General features: G+C 43.8%; 1 protein-coding gene across 1 annotated transcript in view; it reads left to right on the forward strand.

Annotated features, from left to right (window-relative positions):
- The window catches only part of LOC111842963 (uncharacterized), a 95,369-nt gene that overhangs the window by 62,871 nt on the left and 9,365 nt on the right, over positions 1-23,133 (forward strand). Inside the window, exons 10-15 of the mRNA XM_072701873.1 lie at positions 2,288-2,395; positions 3,077-3,169; positions 3,800-3,880; positions 19,995-20,099; positions 22,219-22,311; positions 22,714-22,803. Of these exons, the coding sequence (XP_072557974.1) occupies positions 2,288-2,395; positions 3,077-3,169; positions 3,800-3,880; positions 19,995-20,099; positions 22,219-22,311; positions 22,714-22,803 (570 nt within the window). The remainder of the gene's footprint in view (positions 1-2,287; positions 2,396-3,076; positions 3,170-3,799; positions 3,881-19,994; positions 20,100-22,218; positions 22,312-22,713; positions 22,804-23,133) is intronic.

Raw genomic sequence — 23,133 nt, forward strand, 5'->3', positions numbered from 1 at the left:
TTGAAAAGGCAGCGTGTTGATCTTGCCTTCTTACTAAAGACCCATTTACTGCGGCGGGATGCATTCTGAGCCTCCAGGTTCTACAGGGTTGGGTTATCGATTCAGGAGGAGATGCTCATGGCAGGTTCTGTTGTATTCTTTCTGACCTGGGGGGCAGGAAGATCTGTTTTTTGCTGCTTGTGCTCCCACCCCCCCTCGTGGCTTATTCTTTCTGGATCTGTCTAACCTTATCCTCAAATTCCAGGAATATGAGCTTGTTATTAGAACTGCCATCCACAACCCTGTCCCGGATAAATGTCCCTCTCTGTTGGGTAGCTGGGTGCCCCCCCTTCATTTGTTTCCTGTGTAAATTTGTGGAGGACCTCAATTTGGTCGTCTCATTCCGTCTAATAAACCACCAGAGAATGCTGTTTATTCTCTCCTCGCTTCAAGTCCCAGTCTCACATAGATTACATCTTTGTTTCTCGCTCTCTCGTACCTGCCATTTCTAATGCTTCTCTACTTTCCTCTTCTTTCTTCTTCTTTATCTGATCAGAAGTGTGCTTTCCTCCAGTTGGCTGTGCCCTCTGTACCTCCTTGTGCCTAACAATGGAGATTTAATACTTTTCTGCTTCAAAACTTCAAATTTATATAATCCATAGACTTGAACAATTTATCTCTATTAACGCAGGCTCAACTGATGACTCAGCCTACTGCGGGATGGCTGATAAGGGCTTGTTTTGTGATGCCAAGACTGCTTTCACTAGCAGCCTGGCTCATGAATGTCATCAGAAGATTTCTGATCTTCAATTAGAAAGTGTGTGCTTTCCTCTGGCGGATCAGAACCATGAGATCTGTATTTCTAACACAAGGGCTGAGCTGAATGCTCTTCTGTCACGCTTCGCCAAATTTGTGGTTCATCACACCAGGTCTCGTTATTATGTATCTGGTGTCAGACCTAGTAAACTATTAGCTCTCAGGCTTAGGCAAGCATCGTCCTACCACATGCAGCTTTCTTGTTTGCCTCCAAAGAGTGTTTTGGCAGAGCATCCTACTTCCACTTGAATAGGGCCTCTCCTAATGTAACTGTCTCCAGTCTCTCTCTCGGAATCACTAGATCAACCTCTTTGTTGATAAACTTAAACACCGTAAATACAGAAAAAAATCTATGACTAGCAATGATAATTAAATGATAGTTATACAGTATGCAGTGTCACTCGAGAAATAGTGTGAAACAGGCTATACATTCTAGAACGGGGGTCTCAAACTCCAGTCCTGGGGGGCCGGAGCCCTACACAGTTTTTGGTTCACCCTCATTTAACACACCTGATTCAACTCCTTGTGCTAATTACCACACAGCTCTTCAACTCAATCATTTGTGGTGGAACAGGGAAAGAGCTAAGCTACACAGGGCTCCGGCCCTTCAGGACTGGAGTTTGAGACTCCTGTTCTAGAACCTAAACCTAAAACTCCGAGGGGCCTCGAGGCCCGTCAGTCTCTATCAGCATGACGCCTCTGCCTGCAGGTGCTCTGGTCCCCCCCCACTACAAACACACACAAAACAGGCATTTACGTAAAATGGGGTCTAAAATGGCCCATTGTGTGTGAGTGGATGTGCCCTGTGATGGACTGGCACCCCACCAGGGTGTACCCTGCTCTGGGCTTTTTAGGGATAGTCTCACCTTGGAACTGTACTTGAGAAATGCTTATGGATGAATGAACATAAGAACATAAGAACATAAGAAATTTACAAACGAGAGGAGGCCATTCGGCCCATCAAGCTCGTTTGGGGAGAACTTAGCTAATATCTCAGAGTTGTTAAAATCTTATCTAGCTCTGATTTAAAGGAACCCATGGTTTTAGCTTCCACTACAATAGCAGGAAGACTATTCCATACTCTGACTACACGCTGTGTAAAGAAGTGCTTCCTCAAATTTGTTTTAAAATGTTCTCCCGCTAATTTCCACTTATGGCCACGAGTTCTAGTATTTAGACTAATATTGAAATAGTCATTTCAATATTATGGAATATGTATGTTAATTTAGATTCTTATGGCTGCTGGGATTTCAGAAATGTACAACATGGATTGTTAAATTATTTTTTCACTATTATTATGTACATTTAGGGATGTGTGATCAAATGACCAATTCAAACACTCTGGGATGTGTTTTTCAAATCACAATGTTCAATAAGGGATTCAAACCCAGAACCCCTAGGTGGCCTGTGCAGGACCAGTGGACACATCTGTGTTTGTACTCTGTCTGACATACATTTCATGGTGACTGACTCTATTATTACTTTATTTTAGTTGCTGTCAGTGTTTATCTGGCAAAATACTCAGCTCTAGCTTGGAAAGAACAACTTGCAACATTTTCCACTTTATTAATGTTGCCAGTCATCATGGTTTTATTCCCAGGTAAGTATGTTTTCAGGTTTTGTAAAGTATGTATTTAATTAAAATTTGTTTTAGACCTTGGAACATCAGGAACATTGAGGCAGAACTTGGTATAGAGGTATTTATTGTCACGCTTTGGGGAGGCACGGAACGGGGAAACAGGAGCAGGAGTTGCAGGATCAGGGAATGAGGGATTTATTAGGAAAATAACACTGAGCACGAGGGAAAAGCAGGCTGTAACATCAATGACAGAACAAGGGAAACATATTCGAACATGGACTGAAATACACAGGATTAATCAACTTGAAACAGCTGATCCACACACAGGGATTCCACACAAGGTTAACAAGGGGGGTGGCACACAGGAGGATCGGACGAGCAGGGCATGACATTTATTTGATACATTGTAGTGAATTAGATACACAAACGTTAAACTGCAGCATTGAAATGATGTTGATATTTAAAAGTGTGCTTTCCGTAATTAAAATCTACACAATTAGGGTGTTATGATACAATAACCAACTGAAACACCTTTTCATAATCCATTTAAATCTGCTGTGCAGTTTTAGCGTCCAATATTGGATACAAACTCAGAACCCCTAGGTGACAAGTGCTCTGCCGGGTTTTAAACACAGGACCACTGAACACATCTGTTTTATTGCTTTGTGTCTGGTGACTGAAACTTATCTTCCCTTTTTTCAGTTGGCCTCGGTCTGTTTCGAATAATACGCTCCCAAAGGATGGGAAGAACAGTACGATTTAGAGACATTTTTGTAATCATGGGTTATTTCCTGTGTAAGTATATTTATGTGGGTTTATTTGTTCATATTAACATTTGTGTCCATTAGCATAATAAGAATTCTGACCAGAGTGAGATTTAGAGCTATTTCATATTCTGTTGCACACAGGCCCAATGGGCAGCACTGCTGCTGCTTACTGTAACTCCAGGGCTGGGGGTTCAAGTCCCACCTCTGCTCTGGAGTTTGCAGGTTATGGTTTTTGACAGATTACACTTGTACCCTGGGCACCTGACATTTTACCTAGTAGAATGTTACTGTGTGGACCTGATGTAAGGTGACATGTAGGGTGTACGGGCTGGGGGGGGGGCACCTGGCTGCCACGTGGGATGATCCGGAATCCACCCCTGGTGACACTTGCTGGTCCCCACCAACATCACGCCACTGGGTTCCAAGGGACCCTCTGACTTGTCGGGGGATTAAACTCCTTGGCCTGTATTTTGACCCCCACTGCCCTCGGATCATGGGCCTTACTGTGCATGACCTCACAGTGCAGTCGGGCCCTGGAAACGGCAGGATTAATCTCAGGGGAAGAAAAGCCCAAGGACGCTTTATTTAATATCACGTTATATCTGTATAGACTAATAAGAGAATGAGGATGTCTGATTTGATCTGTTTGCCCTTACAGATGATCCCGTGCTGTTTAACATGCTGTTCCTTGTTATTCATTCCCAACTCTTTGCCTGGATTAACAACACATTTAAATTAGGTGAGTCTCCCTGCATTTTCATACTTATTATGTGTGTAAATGGAAGTGGGTGTTTCTAATACATTTAATAACTTCTGTGTGGAGGCTCAGTGTGTCACGACCGGGTGTAAGGGGTGGCAGAAAAGGAGGCAGAAATCCTGAGGTAAGGAAAGATGAGAACAGGGTTTAATAAGGGTGAAATCAGGGTATGGGACAAAAACAGCAGGGATAGGGCAACTGGGACACAGCAGAACCAGGTGCAAACAGAGAGAGTAAGGACTAGCACAGGTAGGGAAACACAGGCCAGGGGTTCAAGGTCCAGATGAGGACTGTTGGGGAGCTGAGGCTTAAACAGGCAGAGGGGAAAGGAGGGAACTAGAGGCTGGTGCCCTGATAGGAACCGGTGGAACTGGTCTGGCGAGCTCTAATTGGTGCAGGGAGGAGAGACTGTGAGCGCCCTCTGCTGGTTCTCAGAGGTGTTGTGACACAGTGGGCAGTACTGTAGCTTCACACTGAGGGTTCGATCCCTGGGTCTGTGTGTGTGGGTCTGAGCCCTGATTGGTATAAACCCCCCCTATTCAAATCTGGCCCTCAATTCCAAATCCAGGCCTTGTTTTCAAGTCTCCCAGGTAGTTAGGTTAATAATTTCTGGCTCTAATTGGCCAGAGACTTCACAACTGGTTCTCAGGTAAAGGAAATCTGGAAAAACAGCAGTGCTCAGCCTTAGACCGTGATTTGACTAGCCCTGGTCTAAACCCATTAATTCTGAGTTATGTGTGGGTATGAACAGCAGGATAAAAACATGTCTGTGCTCACAGTGAAAAGTGAGTTTATGACACTGTCTCTTTTATTGTTACTCGTCTGTTTAAGTGTGAGGGTTGAGGGTCACACAGGTTTGGGCAGAATACTATGAGTAAGCACGTAGAGTCTGAATGCTGAATACACAGTCCTGAATGTATTCTCTATTGTATGCTGGTAGGAAACTCAAAATGTACCTTATTTAGAATACCCTTAGACACTGTATAATATATTGTAATGCCAGCAAGGTCCATTAAACTAGTAATTGTGTGGTAATTGTGTGTGTGGTAATGAACAGCCAAAATAATCTGCGCACAAACTTTTGGAGAATGTGAGCATTGACATCCCCAAACCACTACCAGAACGCTTTACATCCAGGTCAGCTGTTCCAGGGTGCGGTGAAACCTCTCCACCAGGCCGTCACTCTAAGCCCACAGGGGGGTGGTGTGGATCTTGTGCACAGCCAGCTGCACAGGGAGTCGAATACAGTAGACTCAGAGTTCCTCCCCAGGTCTCCGTGCAGGGTCTCTTGATCCCCGAACCGGCTAAAAACGCCCTCCACTAGGGCATATGCAACTGTCTCCCCCTCCTGGTGAGGGGTGGTGTAGGTTTCTGGCCACCGGGTGAAGTAATCCATCCCTGTGAACATATGCCTGTTACCCCTGTCAGAAAATAAAACACCCACCGCTGCTCTATCCATTATGACCCCACTGGGAGCTGCTGGAACTGGGTGAGTGACCTGCCCATTCTGAGCAGAACCACTTGCAGGGCCCTGGGGACACCACCTGCCACCTCTCCTCACTGGTGGCAGCTCCTTCCATTCCACGTGGGTAACGACAGTGTGGCCTGGAGGGGGGTGATTGGGAGGAAGAGACTCAAGTGGTGTTCTGTTATTGGACTTCTTTGCAATGCATGGTTTGTCAATAAAGAACACCATGTTCGAACATAAGGGTGTCCATAAGTGGACATAGTATGAATATGCCCTGGGCTACAGGTCGATGATTGGTATCATAATCGTATCATCTGCGGCCTTCTGTCTTGGACACTTGGGTGAAGAGAGGAGCAGAGTTGTCACCTGACCTGGTGGTGAGTTGGCTCAGGTGGCAGGGGAGGAAGCTGGTTGGACCTGATAGGCCCAAGCGCATGGTGAGAGTCTGCTGGGAACGTCTGCCAGAGGCTCCTGTTCGCCAGACCTTTAACTCGCACCTCCGACAGAACTCCAACTGCATACTGGGGGGAGATTGGGGACATTGAGTCTGAATGGACATTGTTCCAGACCTCCATTGTGGAAGTGGCCGTACAGAGCTGTGGCTCCAGGGTGGTAGGTGCCAGTCGTGGCAGAATCCCTTGTACTTGATGGTGGACACCGGAGTTGAGGGGGGCTGTGAAGCTGAAGAAGGAGGCCTACTGGGAATTATTAGCCTGGGGGTCTCCGAAGGCAGCTGACAGGCACCGGCAGGCCAGGCGGAATGCAGCTCGGGCAGTTGCAGAAGCAAAAACCCGGGTGTGGGAGGAGTTTGATGAGGCCATGGAAAGTGACTTTCCGTCAGCCTCAAACAGGTTCTGGAAAACCATCTGGAATATCATGAGGGGGAAGCAGCTCCTGGTTCCTACTATTTATAGTGGGGGGGGGGGGGGGGGGGCTGTTAACCTCACCTGGAGACATCACTCGGAGGTGGAAGGAATAAGAACATAAGAACATAAGAACATAAGAACTATACAAACGAGAGGAGGCCATTCGGCCCATCGAGCTCGCTTGGGGAGAACTTAACTAATAGCTCAGAGTTGTTAAAATCTTATCTAGCTCTGATTTAAAGGAACCCAAGGATTCAGCTTGCACTACGTTATCAGGAAGACTATTCCATACTCTGACTACACGCTGTGTAAAGAAGTGCTTCCTTAAATCCAGTTTGAAATGTTCTCCCGCTAATTTCCACCTATGGCCACGAGTTCTTGTATTTGAACTAATGCTGAAGTAACTATTCGGTTGAACAGCATCCAAACCTGTTAGAATCTTATAGACCTGGATCATGTCCCCCCTCAGTCTCCTTTGCTTGAGGCTGAACAGATTTAGCTCAAATAACCTTTCCTCGTATGACATTCCTCTAAGACCAGGAATCATTCTTGTGGCCCTACGCTGCACCTTTTCTAAGGCCGCTATGTCCTTTTTAAGATATGGTGACCAAACCTGTACACAATATTCTAGGTGAGGTCTCACCAAGGAATTGTATAATCTTAGCATTACCTCCCTTGACTTAAACTCCACACACCTGGAGATGTACCCCAACATCCTATTGGCCTTTTTTATTGCTTCCCCACACTGGCGAGAATGAGACATGGAAGCATCAACATACACACCAAGGTCTTTCTCATAATCAGCTACCTTTATTTCAGTAGGTCCCATAAAATACCTGTACTTTATATTTCTGCTCCCTACATGGAGTACCTTACATTTGTCTATGTTAAATTTCATCTGCCAGGTGTCAGCCCAGTCACTAATTAAATTAAGATCCCGCTGTAGCTGCTGAGCCGCTAGTTCAGTATCTGCTACACCACCCACCTTGGTGTCATCTGCAAATTTCACCAGTTTACTGTATATATTGGTGTCTATATCATTTATGTAAATTAGGAACAAAAGTGGTCCTAAAATTGAACCCTGCGGTACCCCACTATGAACGCAGGCCCACTGTGACATCGAGCCTCTTATAACTACTCGCTGCTTCCTATCCGTTAACCAGTTATCAATCCAGGTCGCTACAGTTCCTAAAATACCTGTCGCTTTGAGTTTAAGTGAGAGCCTCTTGTGGGGAACAACATCAAAAGCCTTTTGGAAATCTAAATAGATGACATCATAGGCCTTCTTATCATCAACTTCCTGAGTAGCTTCCTCAAAAAACTCCAACAGATTTGTTAAACAGGATCTACCTCTCCTAAATCCATGCTGGCTATCCCTCAAAATGTTATTTGAGTCCAGGTAATCTACCATTTTCTCTTTGATTATAGCCTCCATAACTTTACCAGTTATACAAGTTAGACTGATTGGCCTATAGTTTGACAAATTACTTCTATCCCCTTTTTTGAAAATGGGCGTTATGTTGGCATGCTTCCAATCAGAAGGTACCACACCTTCAGATAAGGATTTTTGAAACAGTAATGTTAAGGGTCGGCAAATAATATCCCTCATCTCTTTTAACACTATAGGTAAGATGCCATCAGGGCCCTGTGATTTATTTATTTTGAGCTTAGCTAGGCTTTGCAAAACATCAGCTTCAGTTATATATATATTAGTTATAGACGATGTTGAATTAGTAATAAGAACTGGTAAGTTACTAGTGTCCTCGACAGTGAATACCCGTGCAAAACTATCATTGAACTCATTTACTATGTCAATGTCGTTTTCAATTATAAGACCCTTACTATCCTGCAGATTAGTAATTTCAGCTTTTAGAGCTCTTTTAGAGTTAAAATACTGGAAGAAACTTTTAACGTCATCCTTAGCCTCCAATGCGATCTTCCTTTCGACATTCCTTTTAGCTCGTCTAATGTCATTTTTTAATTCAGCCTGTAGATTTAGATACTCTTGCTTTATTATGTCATCATCAGTTATTTTCCATCTCTGGAACAAAGCCCTTTTCCTCCTTACTTTATACTTTATGTCCCTATTAAACCACCTAGGTTGCAATTTCCTAGATTTATTCTTGCTAGAAACAGGTATGAAGTCCTCTTGTACTTGCAATAATGTGCTTTTAAAAAATTCCCATGCCTCTTCAACAGTTTTGTTATTTAACTCCATCCAGTTCACGGTTTCTAGTTTTAATCTCATACAATTGAAGTTAGCCTTCCTAACATTATATATTTTTGATTTGGACTTTGCTCTTCGGGCACTAAACTTAACCTCAAATTTAACCATGTTATGATCGCTACTGTCAAGTGGTTCTAAAACATCTAATTTACCAATCCTGTCCTGGTTATTAGACAAAACAAGATCAAGAATGGCATCTCCCCTGGTAGGGGTGTTAACAAACTGAGTAAAAAAACAATCCTGTACTAATTCCACCATCTCAAGTTCATTTTCAGAAGAGCCAGCAACAATGTCCCACTGTATCCCCGGTAGATTAAAATCACCCATAACTACCACATCATTTTTATTGCTCATAATCCTAATATCACTGTATAACAATCTGCTTTCCTCAGCAGCTACATTGGGTGCTCTGTAACAAACACCGACAATTAGGCTATTTGAGTTTGTAGCATCTAATTTTACCCATATAGCTTCCGTACTTTTACTTATATCAGTAAGCTCCCTTGCCTGCAAGATTTCCTTTACATATACTGCAACACCACCTCCCTTCTTACCTATACGGTCTTTACGGAACAATGTGTAACCATCCATATTATATTCTTGTCCATCCTTATCACTCAACCACGTTTCAGTTATTGCTATAATATCATAAGAGTCCAATGAGATAAGAGCCTCTAAATCATGAATTTTATTCCTAATACTCCTGGCGTTTAAATACAGACAACAAAGGGTAGGCTTATTACAGTGCCTACTTATAATATGATTTTTTTGGGCTTTCCGTTTCCCCCCAGTTACATACTTAACTAACCTCCCTGCCCCCCCAGTCCCTAGTTTAAACATTCCTCAACTACTCTACAAATACGCCTTCCCAGTACACTGGTTCCCCTCCGGTTCAGATGCAACCCATCCGGCTTGAACAGGTCCCACCTGTTCCAGAAGGTCCTCCAGTGCCCCATAAACCTAAACCCCTCTTTCCTACACCATCCTTTTAGCCACGCATTTAATCTCCTTATCTCAGCTAACTTAGCCTCACTTGCGCGTGGCACGGGGAGTATTTCGGAAAATACCACCATGGACGTTCTGCTTCTAAGCTTATTGGCGACTTCTATAAATTTATCCTGCAGAACAGCCCTTCTACCCTTGCCTATGTCGTTGGTGCCAACATGCACCACGACAACTGGATCCACCCCAGCTGGGGCCAAAAGCTTGTCCACACGATCTGGAAGGTCTCCTACCTGGGCACCAGGCAGGCAAGACACCGTACGGGACCCTCTATCACGCGTGCACACATAACTGTCTACTCCCCTAATAATTGAATCCCCCACTACCACAACCTCCCTCTTTCTGGGGGGAGGGGGCTCCTCAGTGCCCAAGGGCCCACCTGCTTCCCCAGTCCCTTCCGGCTCTAAAGCTGGAAGCACCTGAAACCTGTTAGACACAGACACCTCAGGTGATGCCGCCTCTGTAACGTGTGTACGCCTTTTCCTGCGTCTACGACCTACGGTCAATACTTTGAAGACCTCCTCAACCCTGTCTCAGATACATCTACGCGCACTGCCTTTAAGACATCTGAGGGCACAGAGACCTCAAGGGGGCTGGAGTGGACTTGCCCATCACTGGGGCTGAGGTGGCCTGGTTGGTTAAAGGGCTACATGGTGACCGGGCCATGGGTGTGGACGAGATTTGCCCGGAGTACCTAAAGGCTCTGGATGTTGTGGGCCTGTCATGGCTGACATGCCTTCTCAACAGCGTGTGGAGGTCAGAGACAGTGCTGCTGGATTGGCAGACCGGGGTAGTGGTCCCCTTATTTAAGAAAGGGGACCGGATCACACTTCTCAGCTTTCCTGTGAAAGTCTATTTTGGGGTACTGGAGAGGAGGGTGAGATTGATAGTAGAATCTCGGAATCAGGAGGAACAATGAAGTTTTCGTCCTGGGTGTGGAACACTGGACCAGCTTTATACCCTTGTGAGGGTACTGGAGGGGGCCTGGGAGTTTGCCTATCCAGTCTACATGTGTTTTGTGGATTTGGAAAAGGCTTACGACCGGGTTCCCCGAGGTGCTCTGTGGGGGGTGCTTTGGGAGATGGGGTTCATGGCCAACTACTGTGGGCAATTCGGTCCTTGTATGAACGGAGCAGAAGCTTGGTCCACATTGCCGGTAATAAGTCAGACGTATTCCCAGTGTGGGTTGGGGTCCACCAGGGCTGCCCTTTGTCATCGGTCCTGTTTATAATACTTATGGACAGGATTTCTAGGCGCAGCCAGGGTGTTGAGGGTGTCTAGTTTGGTGGCCTCAGGATTGCGTCGCTGCTTTTTGCGGATGATGTCGTCCTGTTGGCTTCATCTGCTGGGGATCTCCAGCCTGCTCTGGGGCGGTTCACAACCGAGTGTGAAGTGGTGGGGATGAGGATTAGCACCTCCAAGTTCGAGACAATGGTTTTCAGCCGGAAACGTGTGGATCGCCCTCTTCGGGTCAGTGAGAAGATACTGCCTCAACTGGAGGACTCAAGTATCTCGGGGACTCGTTCACGAGTGATAGTAGGCGAGATCGAGAGCTGGACAGACAGATCGGAACGGCATCTGCAGTTTTGCAGGCGCTTAACTGGTTTGTCGTGGCTAAGAAAGAACTGAGCTGGAAAGCAAAGCTCTCGATCTATTGGTCCATCTTTGTCCCTACCCTCACCTATGATCATGAGCTATGGGTAATGACCGAAAGAATGAGATCATGAAATGAGGTTTGTCTGGGCTCTCCCTTAGAGATAGGGTGAGTAGTTGGAGCAGTCTCAGAGTAGAACTGCTGCTTCTCTACGTCGAGAGGAGCCAGTTGAGGTGGTTTGGACATCTGGTGCGGATGCCTCCTGGGTGACTACCCAGAGAGGTTTTCCGTGCATGTTCTACAGGGAGGAGGCCCTACGGCAGACCCAGGATGTGCTGGTGGGATTATATCTCTCGGTTCGCCTGGGAACTCCTCGGCATCCCCCCCGAAGAGCTGGTAGAGGTAGCTGGGGAGAGGGAGGTCTGGGTATCTCTCCTGAAGCTGCTACCCCTGCGACCCGAACCCCGGACAAGTGGAAGCTAATGGATGGATTGATAGAAATTTCATAAAGTGTCTGTATTCTCAAATACTATTTCATAAATAGAAAGTGAGCTGAATACAGAATACAGACGTTGCTCTACTCACGAACTTTCAGACACACGTACGAAGAGGACTGTAAGTCCAAATGGTGTTTACTGGGTTACTGTTTCCTGTCCACAACATCAATTTTTTTTCTGTGCGCCAATTCTGGGTAGTACAAACTCCTGGCCATTACTCCTGCCGCACAGCAGCGTAGCATGTGTACTCCCAGCATCCTAGTTCTTTGTACTTGTGTATACCCTTAAAATGATGTTGAACAATGACTTATGAACATTTCAAGTTACGAATGGCCATTTGGACAGTGTTGGGAAAGTTCATTTTCTACATGAACTAGTTCAAAGTTCAGTTCACACATTTTAAAATGAACTAGTTCAGTTCATAGTTCATAATTCAAATTTTTTTAACTAAGTTCGCAGGTTCCAAAATGAACTAGTTCATAGTTCTTTTATTTTTTCCAGTATGTTGCTGCAAGCTGTTACTGTTACGCTGTGCAGCCAAGGAACAGGCGAACCCCGTAATGCAGGAGACAGGTTTATTTGGAAAGCCGGGTACAATCAGAGCCAAAGGGAGAATCCAAACGGGTAGTCGTAAAACGGGCAGATGTCGATAACCGGGAGAGTCAGTCCTACACGGAGAGATGGGACGGGGAAATGATGAAGGAAGCGGGGTTGAATCGTCAGGGCAGAAGGGCAGGTCGGACGGGATCGGGCAGGTCGAAGAGGGACGAGAAGCAGGCAGGTTAGATGAAACAGCAGGGCAGAACACAGCAGGCAGGATGAACAGGGGAAACAAGAGACGGTCAAAACGCTTACAGTAGTAAGGCACATTCAAAAAATGGCAACAATACCTCGCAACTTCCGGGAAGTTGCGATTGGCTTAAGTAGGTAACGGATCGTCCTGCTGATTAAGCGGCGATTGTCTACCATTGTGTCGCCCTGCCCCTGTGGGCGTGACAGTTACCCTAAGAATACTGGCATTTTCCAGTTGTTGCCCCCCATTCAGTCCACACTCGTATCCAGCTGCAGCTTTCACCCTACAGTATATTCTCAGAAACATGAGGAAGAACGTGCTGCTTGAATGGTTTTTTTAATGAGGAATTAAGAAACAATCTGAGGTAGGAACCAGGCTGAGGTAGGAAACAAGGATGTACCTCAAAGCGCAAAACATTTAAACATTGATTTTCTTCTCAGTAAGTCACTTTTCAATTTTTTGTGAATGTATTTTTTTCTGAGTTGTTTGCCCAAACAAAAAGAACAGATCTAGAACTTGGGTAATAAAAGTGAAATATTTAGTCCAAATGAATGAGAAAAAACTAAACAAAAAAAACCCTCAATAACTTAAAAAGAGTCAATCAGAGTCCAAGGCCATGGACATAAATAATTCAAATAATAATAATAATCATCAATGGGGAAAAAAAAAGTCCAACACGTGCTGGACCAAGGACAGTGTTACTTTCTATCCAGCTTGAAAACCCCTTATATGAATGAAGATCCTCTGTCACTGGTCCCAGTGGTCTCTCCCTGCTAGATCTGCTGTGTCTTGCTTCCTGTAAAAACAAGATATGCTCTGTTATTTTTATGCAGCTCACCTCTGCACACCCACACACTCATCTCCATTGTGCTTCTATAGCCCAATAAATAGGTCAGAACAATATTTAAGATACCTTCAGATCTTTTTGTTGGCATTCAAGATCAGCTGCTTCTCAAAGTTGGCATCTCCCAGTCGGTTTCTCCTGGGCCTGAATGAGACGAAACAAGAAATTTTAACATCATGATTATTGTGCAAAAAATGGTAACAGTAATCTGTATTAAAAGGAATTGTGTACTGAGGCAATCACTGAAATAATTTGACCAAATTTTATATTGAAAACCACAATTACTATTAGCTACATGGGGTCTTTTCACACCCCCGTTCTCTGTTCACCATCTGGGGCCGGGGGCTGGGAGGAGCTGGCCGTCCGGTCGGGGTCTGGGCTGGTGGGCTTCTCGGCTGCTGTGGGGTCCGGGGTGGTCTTCTTGTCCCCATGCCAGAGGAAAAAAGGGATCCATCTCCGAGGTCTGGTGGCGGATTGCCCCTCTGGGGGCGGTGGTGCCTAGATCTCGAAGTATAGAGTATATATGGGGAGTGTGAGTGTGTGTACGGCGTTCATTTCTGTGTCTTCATGTTGGGCGAATGGGTGAATATTTGTTTATGTGTGCATGAGGGTGGGAACGTATGCTTGTGTATGTGTGTGCCTGTCTGTCTATACGTATGTGTCAGGTTGGGTCTTAGACTCCACCTGAAATAACATCTCAGGCTCTATTACCCCCCGCCACACTCCCTGCTGGTGGATGAGGCCCCCGGCCGCCGATGCGTTGGTGGCTCTCGATGTCTGGGGCTGGATGCTCTGGTGTGTGCTGGCTCACTCTCGGCGGTTGCCTGCCGGGGCCTGGCCCTTCCGGCTCTGTCGGGGCCCTGGCTGGGGGGTGGGGGGTCCCTTGGATCTCTGGGCCCGGGGTCCGGTCTGCCCTGGTGTGGCCGGCCGCCGGCGGGGCCTGCGTGCTCGTCGCCACGGCCCCCTGGGGCTCCTGTGATGTGGCTGCCGGATGGCCCCCCTCCGGAGCGCTCCTCTGCCCTTTTCTCGGTGGGGGCTGCAATTGTCCCTGCGTTGGTCCTCCTGGGGTTCCCGTGCCCTGGGGGGCCTCTGGATATCTGGGGCCCGGGTCTCCCCCGTGTCGACTTCATGTCCTGGGTGGGCGGGGCTGTGGCTCCCCACACACACTACTAGACAATTACTTGGAGAAACCTTAGGAACACCAGCGCGCTGACACACAGGTGTGCACACAGGTGCTCACGGACACGTGCTCACGGACACACACTGTCTTGATCGGCTGTTGTTTCTGGGCATGGGTTGTAAGGCTGGTTGTGTGTGCTGTTCAACAACATTTAACGTTTGATGGTCGTTGTGATTAGTACAGATGTTGTATGTTGTCTTTCTCTTTTCAACAGACATGGAAGCAGATTATCTGTTTTGTTTTTTTCTTGGTTTTTTTGTTTTTTTTTTGTTTTTCTTTTGTTTTTTTTTTTTTTTTTTCTGTTTTCTTTCCATTCCTCTCTCTCCCTCTCTCTCTCTTCCCTCCTTCTCCTTTGTCCCCCCCCCCTCCCTCTCCTTCTTTTGAGGAAGTAAATAAAAATATAAAATAAAATAAAAAATAAATAAATAAATAATAATTTAAAAAAAAAAAAAAAAAAAAAAAAAAAAATAGATACAGTCCCCTGCAGAGGGGGGGTGGAGGAGGGAATATAAAAAAAAAAAAAAAAAAAAAAAAAAAAAAAAAAAAAGCTACATGAGCAGCATTAAAATATTATCACCAAGACATGATAGAGGGTAGATATTTACTGTACTTATGACCAAAGCATATTAATTATGGAATATAATCACAGTTTGTCCATACCTGAATATTAGACCACCGATGCTGAAGAGCCTCTCTACTGGAGCGCTTGAGGGCAGTGCAGTGTTGTGTTTTATGAACAGCCTTTTGAGCTTTGAAAACTGCATGTATTCATAAAACCCATATGTGGTTGGAGCATCCAAATAGGTGTCCACTTCAGTTTTTTGAGAAACCGGAGTTTTTCTGTTAAATCTGAAGAATGAAGCTGCAGAATCTTTCTTCTCCATTTTACCACTGGACTGGGGTTGACCTAAGTCTCTTGCAGCTGAGTCATCAGAGCTGAGGGTTTGAAATTCTCTTTTCAGCATCAATCTGTACAGCACACATTTTTCCTCATCTTGGACCCAGTCTAGCTTGAATCTTGGCATCAGCATAGCGGAGAGTATGTGCTCCCTCTTCTCCAGAAGATCTGCCAACCTTGTACTCAGTGACTGCAAGATGCTCTCTATAAGGGGACGGCATGTAATGAGACCCTCTGCAGCAGTGGGCTTCATGCTCTCATCCAACAGGTCATTCATAAGACATTGCAGTTGCACGATGGTTGGAGCCAGGTAGCCAAGAAAGATGTTTTTCTCTGCTTGGAGGATGTTTAATGCAAGTGCTAAAGGCCTCATCACGTCCACAAATTTGTGAATGAAGTTGACTTCATGTGGAGAGAATCGGCGAAAGCCAAACTCATCACTCACAGTGTGCAGAATCAGCTCGTCATGTAGGGGAGTGGCATCATTTGCAGGGGGGACCTCAGCCACATTTATTTCTGCCCTGGTAGTTAATGTTGCTATGTGAGACAGTCTCTCCATGGCAAGAAATACAGAGTTCCATCTTGTGTCATTTGGCACAATAAAGCTAATCCCAAGCTTTTCCTCCACAGTATCAGAAGCCTTTGGACTTCGCTTAACTCGGTTCCACAAAGCAGAAGCTTTTGCAAAAACAGCTCTCGACATTGTTTTGTAACGTGGTTCAGTTACTTTTTCTGTATCTTTGGCCACTAGATTCAAGGTGTGAGCTACAGTATGCACCTTCTATGAGGGGGGAGAGAGGGATGATCCAGACCTGAGAGAGAATGAGGCTCCATCTGGTCATCTTCATCTGAGTTCTCACTGGCAGCAGCAAAGGCTGACTCTGGTTCATTGTCATCTTCACTTTTAGTTTCATCAAAGTGGACCACTGTCTCTGGCTCTTCAGTATCAATAGCAACATCCATCCCAAAACAATTGAACGCCTTGACAAAATTTGAAGCGTTGTCTGTAACTGTACGCACAACCTTGTTGTGGATTTTGAATTCTTTGTTGACATCTGACAATAATTTTGCCAACACATCATGTGTATGTGCTCCTTTAATACGCCGACATGCCAGGACTGCAGAATGTCTCTTAGAAACATCATTTTTGTTCAGCCAGTGGATAGTGATGCCCATAAATGCTTTGTTCACAGCTGACCAGCAATCTGCTGTTGTGCACACAGCATCAATCGCAGAGAGTTTAGTTTTAAGTTCACATATGTTTTCTTCAAATTACTTGTTCAGCAGTGTTTGTACTTTTTTTCTTGATGTCACCTTTTTGGATGGCTGCAACCCCTTTATTAAGTTTATGAAAGCTGGGTTTTCCACTTTCCTCAAAGGCTCCCATCACACTCTGGCACTTGGTACCAAGTCACCCCCAGCACACAGAGCAACCAGTAGATAAACCATAACTCCCAGGACTTCTAAATCCTGATTGGTCATGAAACATCAACAAACTAAGCTGAAACGTATAACAAACACAATTCTCCTGCTCCCTTGGTTCACCTTGGTAGCAAGGTAAAATCCACCCATTATACGCAATTTACTGGAGACAGCCTCGGCTTCTAGATTGGGTGTTCCATTGATTAATGATTAACACATAGACATATTGTCCCTGAATCGCTGAAAATACATGGTTAACATATGATTAGTATGATTAACATAAGTATGATTAACATGATGCAATCAATTGCGTAACATATTATATTGACTACTACAACTACTTTAATAAGCTATAACTCTTTGTGCACCAGTTGGGGCGACTTCGAGTCTCTTCCTGCAAGTGGTTTCTCCCCCCCTTTGCTCCACTGTCTGCCTCTTCAAGGTCCGAGCTTCTGCGGAGCCAACTGCAGGCAGCTATCACAAAGCGAGGTACATAGAACATAAGAACATACTGTAAGAACATAAGAACTATACAAACGAGAGGAGGCCATTCGGCTCATCGAGCTCGCTTGGGGAGAACTTAACTAATAGCTCAGAGTTGTTAAAATCTTATCTAGCTCTGATTTAAAGGAACCCAAGGATTCAGCTTGCACTACGTTATCAGGAAGACTATTCCATACTCTGACTACACGCTGTGTAAAGAAGTGCTTCCTTAAATCCAGTTTGAAATGTTCTCCCGCTAATTTCCACCTATGGCCACGAGTTCTTGTATTTGAACTAATGCTGAAGTAACTATTCGGTTGAACAGCATCCAAACCTGTTAGAATCTTATAGACCTGGATCATGTCCCCCCTCAGTCTCCTTTGCTTGAGGCTGAATAGATTTAGCTCAAATAACCTTTCCTCGTATGACATTCCTCTAAGACCAGGAATCATTCTTGTGGCCCTACGCTGCACCTTTTCTAAGGCCGCTATGTCCTTTTTAAGATATGGTGACCAAACCTGTACACAATATTCTAGGTGAGGTCTCACCAAGGAATTGTATAATCTTAGCATTACCTCCCTTGACTTAAACTCCACACACCTGGAGATATACCCCAACATCCTATTGGCCTTTTTTATTGCTTCCCCGCACTGGCGAGAATGAGACATGGAAGCATCAACATACACACCAAGGTCTTTCTCATAATCAGCTACCTTTATTTCAGTAGGTCCCATAAAATACCTGTACTTTATATTTCTGCTCTCTACATGGAGTCATGGAGTACCTTACATTTGTCTATGTTAAATTTCATCTGCCAGGTGTCAGCCCAGTCACTAATTAAATTAAGATCCCGCTGTAGCTGCTGAGCCACAAAACAATCTCTTCTGGCCTAAGGCCTAAGACATATAGTAACAGACCCAATATGCCTCCCCTCCTGGGCCTACAATGTCCAATTTTACTTCCACACTGCAGGTCTCCAACAATATACTGCAAAACCAGGTTGTCCAGCTGCGGACAACCTGGAGCTGCCGTTACTGTACACCGTTATTTGGTTTTGGGTGGTAGAACAGAATCTGTTTTGGCACACCGTTGCCGTGTCTTTTGATTTTTTTGTGACCTGCACATACCTTAAAAGGTTAGACGGGTGCTTTATTTCAATATGCCGTTTCAAGTTTGCTGTTGACGTTGTTGATGTGCGGAGTTGCTTCTTGAGACCCGGCAGGCACAGTTTACACAAAAAGGTAAGATTTTTCCCACCTGGATCATCACTGACCTTTTCAAAAAATTCTTTTAGGTGGACATATTAAGTTTCATTCATCATTGAGACAGAAGTAGTGCCGCTGCCTTCATCGGATTTTGCCTCCATTCATCCTTCGCAATTTAATGACGCATGCGCGGTGCGACTCTGTGGTGGCTGGTGTTGCCAGATCTGGTCTTTCCCCCTATATAATAAAGCCTGTTTTAGATTGTGTTGTAGCGGTTGTAGCCTAGATATTGTACAGTCAGTGGTTATAGCCGGGATTTTGCCTGGCTCCATGGAAATCTGGCACTCTCTAGAACAAAATTGAACTACGAGAGAACGACGTTCATAAACGCCAGAATGAGCGCGTTCACGTTCACGTTCATCAGGCAGATATACAGCACGTTCAGTTCACGTTCACCCAGAATATGAACGAGTTCATGAACGACCGTTCAATGAACTCGTTCAGGCACAACACTGCATTTGGAACATATCTCATTTGTAAGTAGAGGATCGTCTGTATGCATTTTTGTATTTTGAATATGTAACGCAGGTACCTGTATTCTAGTACAACCCAACCCTGGTGTCATGTGACTGGGAATATGAGAATTGTAACTTTGTAAAGGGAGCTGAAGTAAAGACAGTGATTGTTTAGATGAGGAAAACCTTTTATTTATTAAACATAGACAGTGATGTTACACTTTATATTCATAATAATGATAGGATAGGACACTAGTGTGGATAGGTATACACCTCAGACTACTGTTACATTTTATATCCATAATAATGATAGGATAAGGCACTAGTGAGGATAATTATACACCACTGTCAGGGTCAGCACCTGTCTGTCTGAGTCTTTCGTGTCTTCTTCCCCGTTTGGCCAGCAGGTGTCGCCATTGTCAGTCTTTAGTGTGTTTCCCCTGCTCTCTAGTTGGCCACCTTTGTCTGCTTTGTCTTTGTATTTTTGTAGATTTTGTCCCCTAGTGTTTCATTTGTATCAGTTTTCTAGTTCCTGTGTTTTGTGATTTGTATTTGGTTTCGGTTTTTGGCTTTGTGCCCGTGGTTGTGTTTTACCTGTCTGTTATTCCCCCGGTGTTAGATTCTGTTTCCTAGTTTGAGTTTCATGATGTTAGTTTTAGTTTCAGCTGTTGCCCGTTTTACCAGCCCTTGTTAATTTTTTTCACCTGTCCGGCATTACATTTGCTAGCATTTTGTATTTAAGTTCCTGATCCTGTTCTGTTCTTTTTGGAGTCGTTGTTGCTGTTGCTGATGGTTCTGTTGATTATGGTTTTCCTGATTCTTCTGTTTGCCATGTTTGTGTCCCTGCCAGCTCCTTATTGCCCTGTTCCCTTGACCTTTTGTAGTTAGTCTTGGATTTTTCCCATTTTGCTTTTGACCCCTCATGGTCCGTTTTGTTTTGTAGTGTTCCCTGTGTTTTCTGTTCTATTAATAAACCCCCATGTTCCTGTGAGCCGCCAGTGGATTTTCCATCTTCTTCCCTGCCTTAACAATGCCCCGCCCTCATGAGAGAAACCCTCGAGTCCGTGACAACCACACACTAATGTAATCTCTCTGTTTTCAGAATATACAATTCCAATTACAGTGGCTGCTTTGGCAATATGTGCCTGCATCATTATCAAGGATTATTTATTGTATCATGAAGAAAAGCGCTTGGAGGGATTTTACTGTAAGTATGAAATTTTGTTCTGAACCATATTCAGTCTGTTTGTCACTGGTAATTTATATGAGTCAGTCTTTAAATTGAGTCATCAGAGTGCAATTAAAATCCATGTAGTTCTCAAAATTAAACTCTCCCCTGTTTATATGTAGTTTAAAATAATGCTTTGCATAATAATGCTTATTATATACTCAATTGACAATTATTTTTGAGCAAAATGTAATTAGTTTCCCTATTTTCTAAAACACTTCACACCCTTGAAGAACCTGAAGTCTTATCTATGACCATGTTGATATATTATAAAAGTCTATCATCATTAATGTTTTCCTGGTATTTTACTGGTACGTCCTTGTTCTTTCCCTATTCCCTTTTCCTCATTCTCAAAAGTATACAAATTGACCTACATGGTGCATAAAACACTTCACACCCTTGAAAATGAACCTGAGGCCGATACATTTTTACAGTTTATCATCAAGAATGTTTTCTTGGTATTTTGCTGGTAAGTCCTGGTTATTTGGAGACTCCATGATGAAGCATAATACGCCCTTTATTTATTCAGCAAGATGTTCCTCATGCGACTGAGACTGCAACCTCTCCTAAGTGTCGCCTCTCTCTTGAATTTACAGTTCAGGACAATGTGTTTTTATGAAAATCGATTTTATTACTCATTTTACACGTGAGCGCCAAAAGCGGAACTAATGCGACGCACTGTTCTTCACGGGTAAATTAGCGCGGCACAGCCAAACATTCTAGCAGATTCAGAAACAACACAGCAATGGTTCGGTTTCGCGCCATTGGACACAGACCAAACAAGTCCTCGTTGCAAAGTCTGTTGCAACCAAAGGAAGCAGCACAACAAATTTATTCCAGCATCTAAAGCAGAGGCACACAGCGGAGTGAAAGAAGTGCAGCTCCCAGCGAAATGAAAATAGCCGCAGCACCAGCACAACATCCAAAGTTAAGCAAGCAACCGTCCCTGACAGGTTTTCGAACTGTGTGCCATATGATAAGAATGGGGCACGGTAGAAGGCGCTAACAAACGCTGTCGTGATGTATGTTGCAAAAGACATAGTGCCCATACATACTGTGGAAAAGCCTGGATTCATTAACGTGCTAAAAGTTTTTACAAGTTTCTAAAAGTGTTTACAATGGCGTGGTCTGCCATCTCACTTACAAGCATCTTTTTTGGCTTGTCAGATTGCACTTTAACTCTAAGTAAAAAAATAAAGTGAAGTGAAGTTAAAACTTGTTTTGAAACATTTATTTGCCATCTGTAGTTTGATTTTGAGTAGATGAAAATCTATTAAAATTGAATATCAAATTTATTGTAAAAAATAGGACATATCGCCCAGCTCTAGCAGGGCCTTTGCAACAGTAAAATTACTTGTGCTAAGTATAGTGATACAGATGCAGAGTTTGCTCAGCAGGGCAGTATTGCAGTGCACTCAGTAGTGCAGTATTGCAGAGCGTCTGGATGGGGTTACATTTGGAAAAAGCCAAAGGACGCCATTGGCCCACAGTGCCTGTTGGTGTGGGCAGCCATCTCGTGGGAGTCATTAGGTCTGATGATTCTCTGCATTGTCCTATAACAGCCAAGGAACATGAGGGCTTTTTACAAGACCAGCTGTTCCCTGTGGCTCATACAACGTTCCCTCATGATGTTCCCTTATTCCATGATGATAATGCCCCCATACACCCTGCTAAACAAATTCAGGAGAGGTTTCTTGAGTACCAGGATGAAGTCAGATGCCTTCCTTGGCCTCCCAGCCACCAGATCTAAACACCATTAAAGCTTTATGGGAGGTTCTGGAGCACAGTGTGTGAAGTCGATTTCCACCTTATTCATCTTGCAAAGAACTGGAGGCTTTTCATTCTGAAGATCAGTCCAATGTCCCATGCACACATCAGGATTCCATAACCACACTGTAGGAAGATCTGAACCAGATTCCTGAATTATTGAAGCTAGAAGGGGCCGAACTTATTAGGTCCTTGAAATAAATATACTGATGTTTCCACTATTTTGTCCACCCCTCAAAGATATAACAGCCAAAAGTAAACAGAGATAATGTTTAATGGGGGGCTGTTTTATGTTTGTTTTGTCTATTTTACATGTTTTATTACTTTTCAGATTTTGTTCAGAAAATCCTTTTGGGGATTTTCTTCATGCTTCATCTAATAATAAGTTTCCTATATCTAAGTGCGATTCTAGAAAATGACAAAGGTAAGGAAAACCTTTAACTGTAAGGAAACCATTTGATTGTAATAGAGCTTTAATTGTCAGCAACTTTTGGTAAATGATGTTTGTAAAATGTTGATAAGCCTGAAATAATTTTTGGGATGCAGTTAACAGTAATGCACTGTAACTATTTTTATTAAGTCATTAATGAATTACACCTTACTAATAAAGGCATAGACTGTGATGTAATCAATATAAAACAGTCAGTAATACATTCTGTGTAAACTGTAAAAAGGATACTTCCAACGGTGGAGCAGTTTAGTTTAATTTGTTCTGTGTGTCTTCAGAGATGAATTTACTGATTTTATAGGAACAGGAAGTTGTTCATTTCATGAATATCCCTTGTTGTATTTAACAGAAATTAACTGCAACTATTTCTGACCACAGGACAACCTGTAAAGATCTGCGAGTTTGTGTTTGTCTACATTCTGAGTGTCACAACACTCTTTGTATTCTGGGAGCGGGGACATTTAATTGGTTTGTATTTGTTTTACTATAAAATCATTTTTAAAAAACATTTTCATTGATGAGGTGTTTAAATATTGTTTTATAATTATTTTTTAATATTTTAACTAAAATATTATGATTTCTTTTTTTAATTTGTAAACACAGCATTATTTTTTATTTAATTAAGGAAAATACCCAATGGCTGTTTTATTGTATATACAGTGCTTTGACAAAGTAATTGGTCGCTCAATCAACTAATTAACAAAATCTAAATGGTAATTGGTTAAATTAAACTAGACACACCCAGGCTTGATTGTTGCCAGCCCTGATGAATTTACATATCATAACTTTTTGCACAAC

This window comes from Paramormyrops kingsleyae, chromosome 18 (genome assembly GCF_048594095.1).
Source record: "Paramormyrops kingsleyae isolate MSU_618 chromosome 18, PKINGS_0.4, whole genome shotgun sequence".
Classification (NCBI taxonomy): Eukaryota; Metazoa; Chordata; class Actinopteri; order Osteoglossiformes; family Mormyridae; genus Paramormyrops; species Paramormyrops kingsleyae.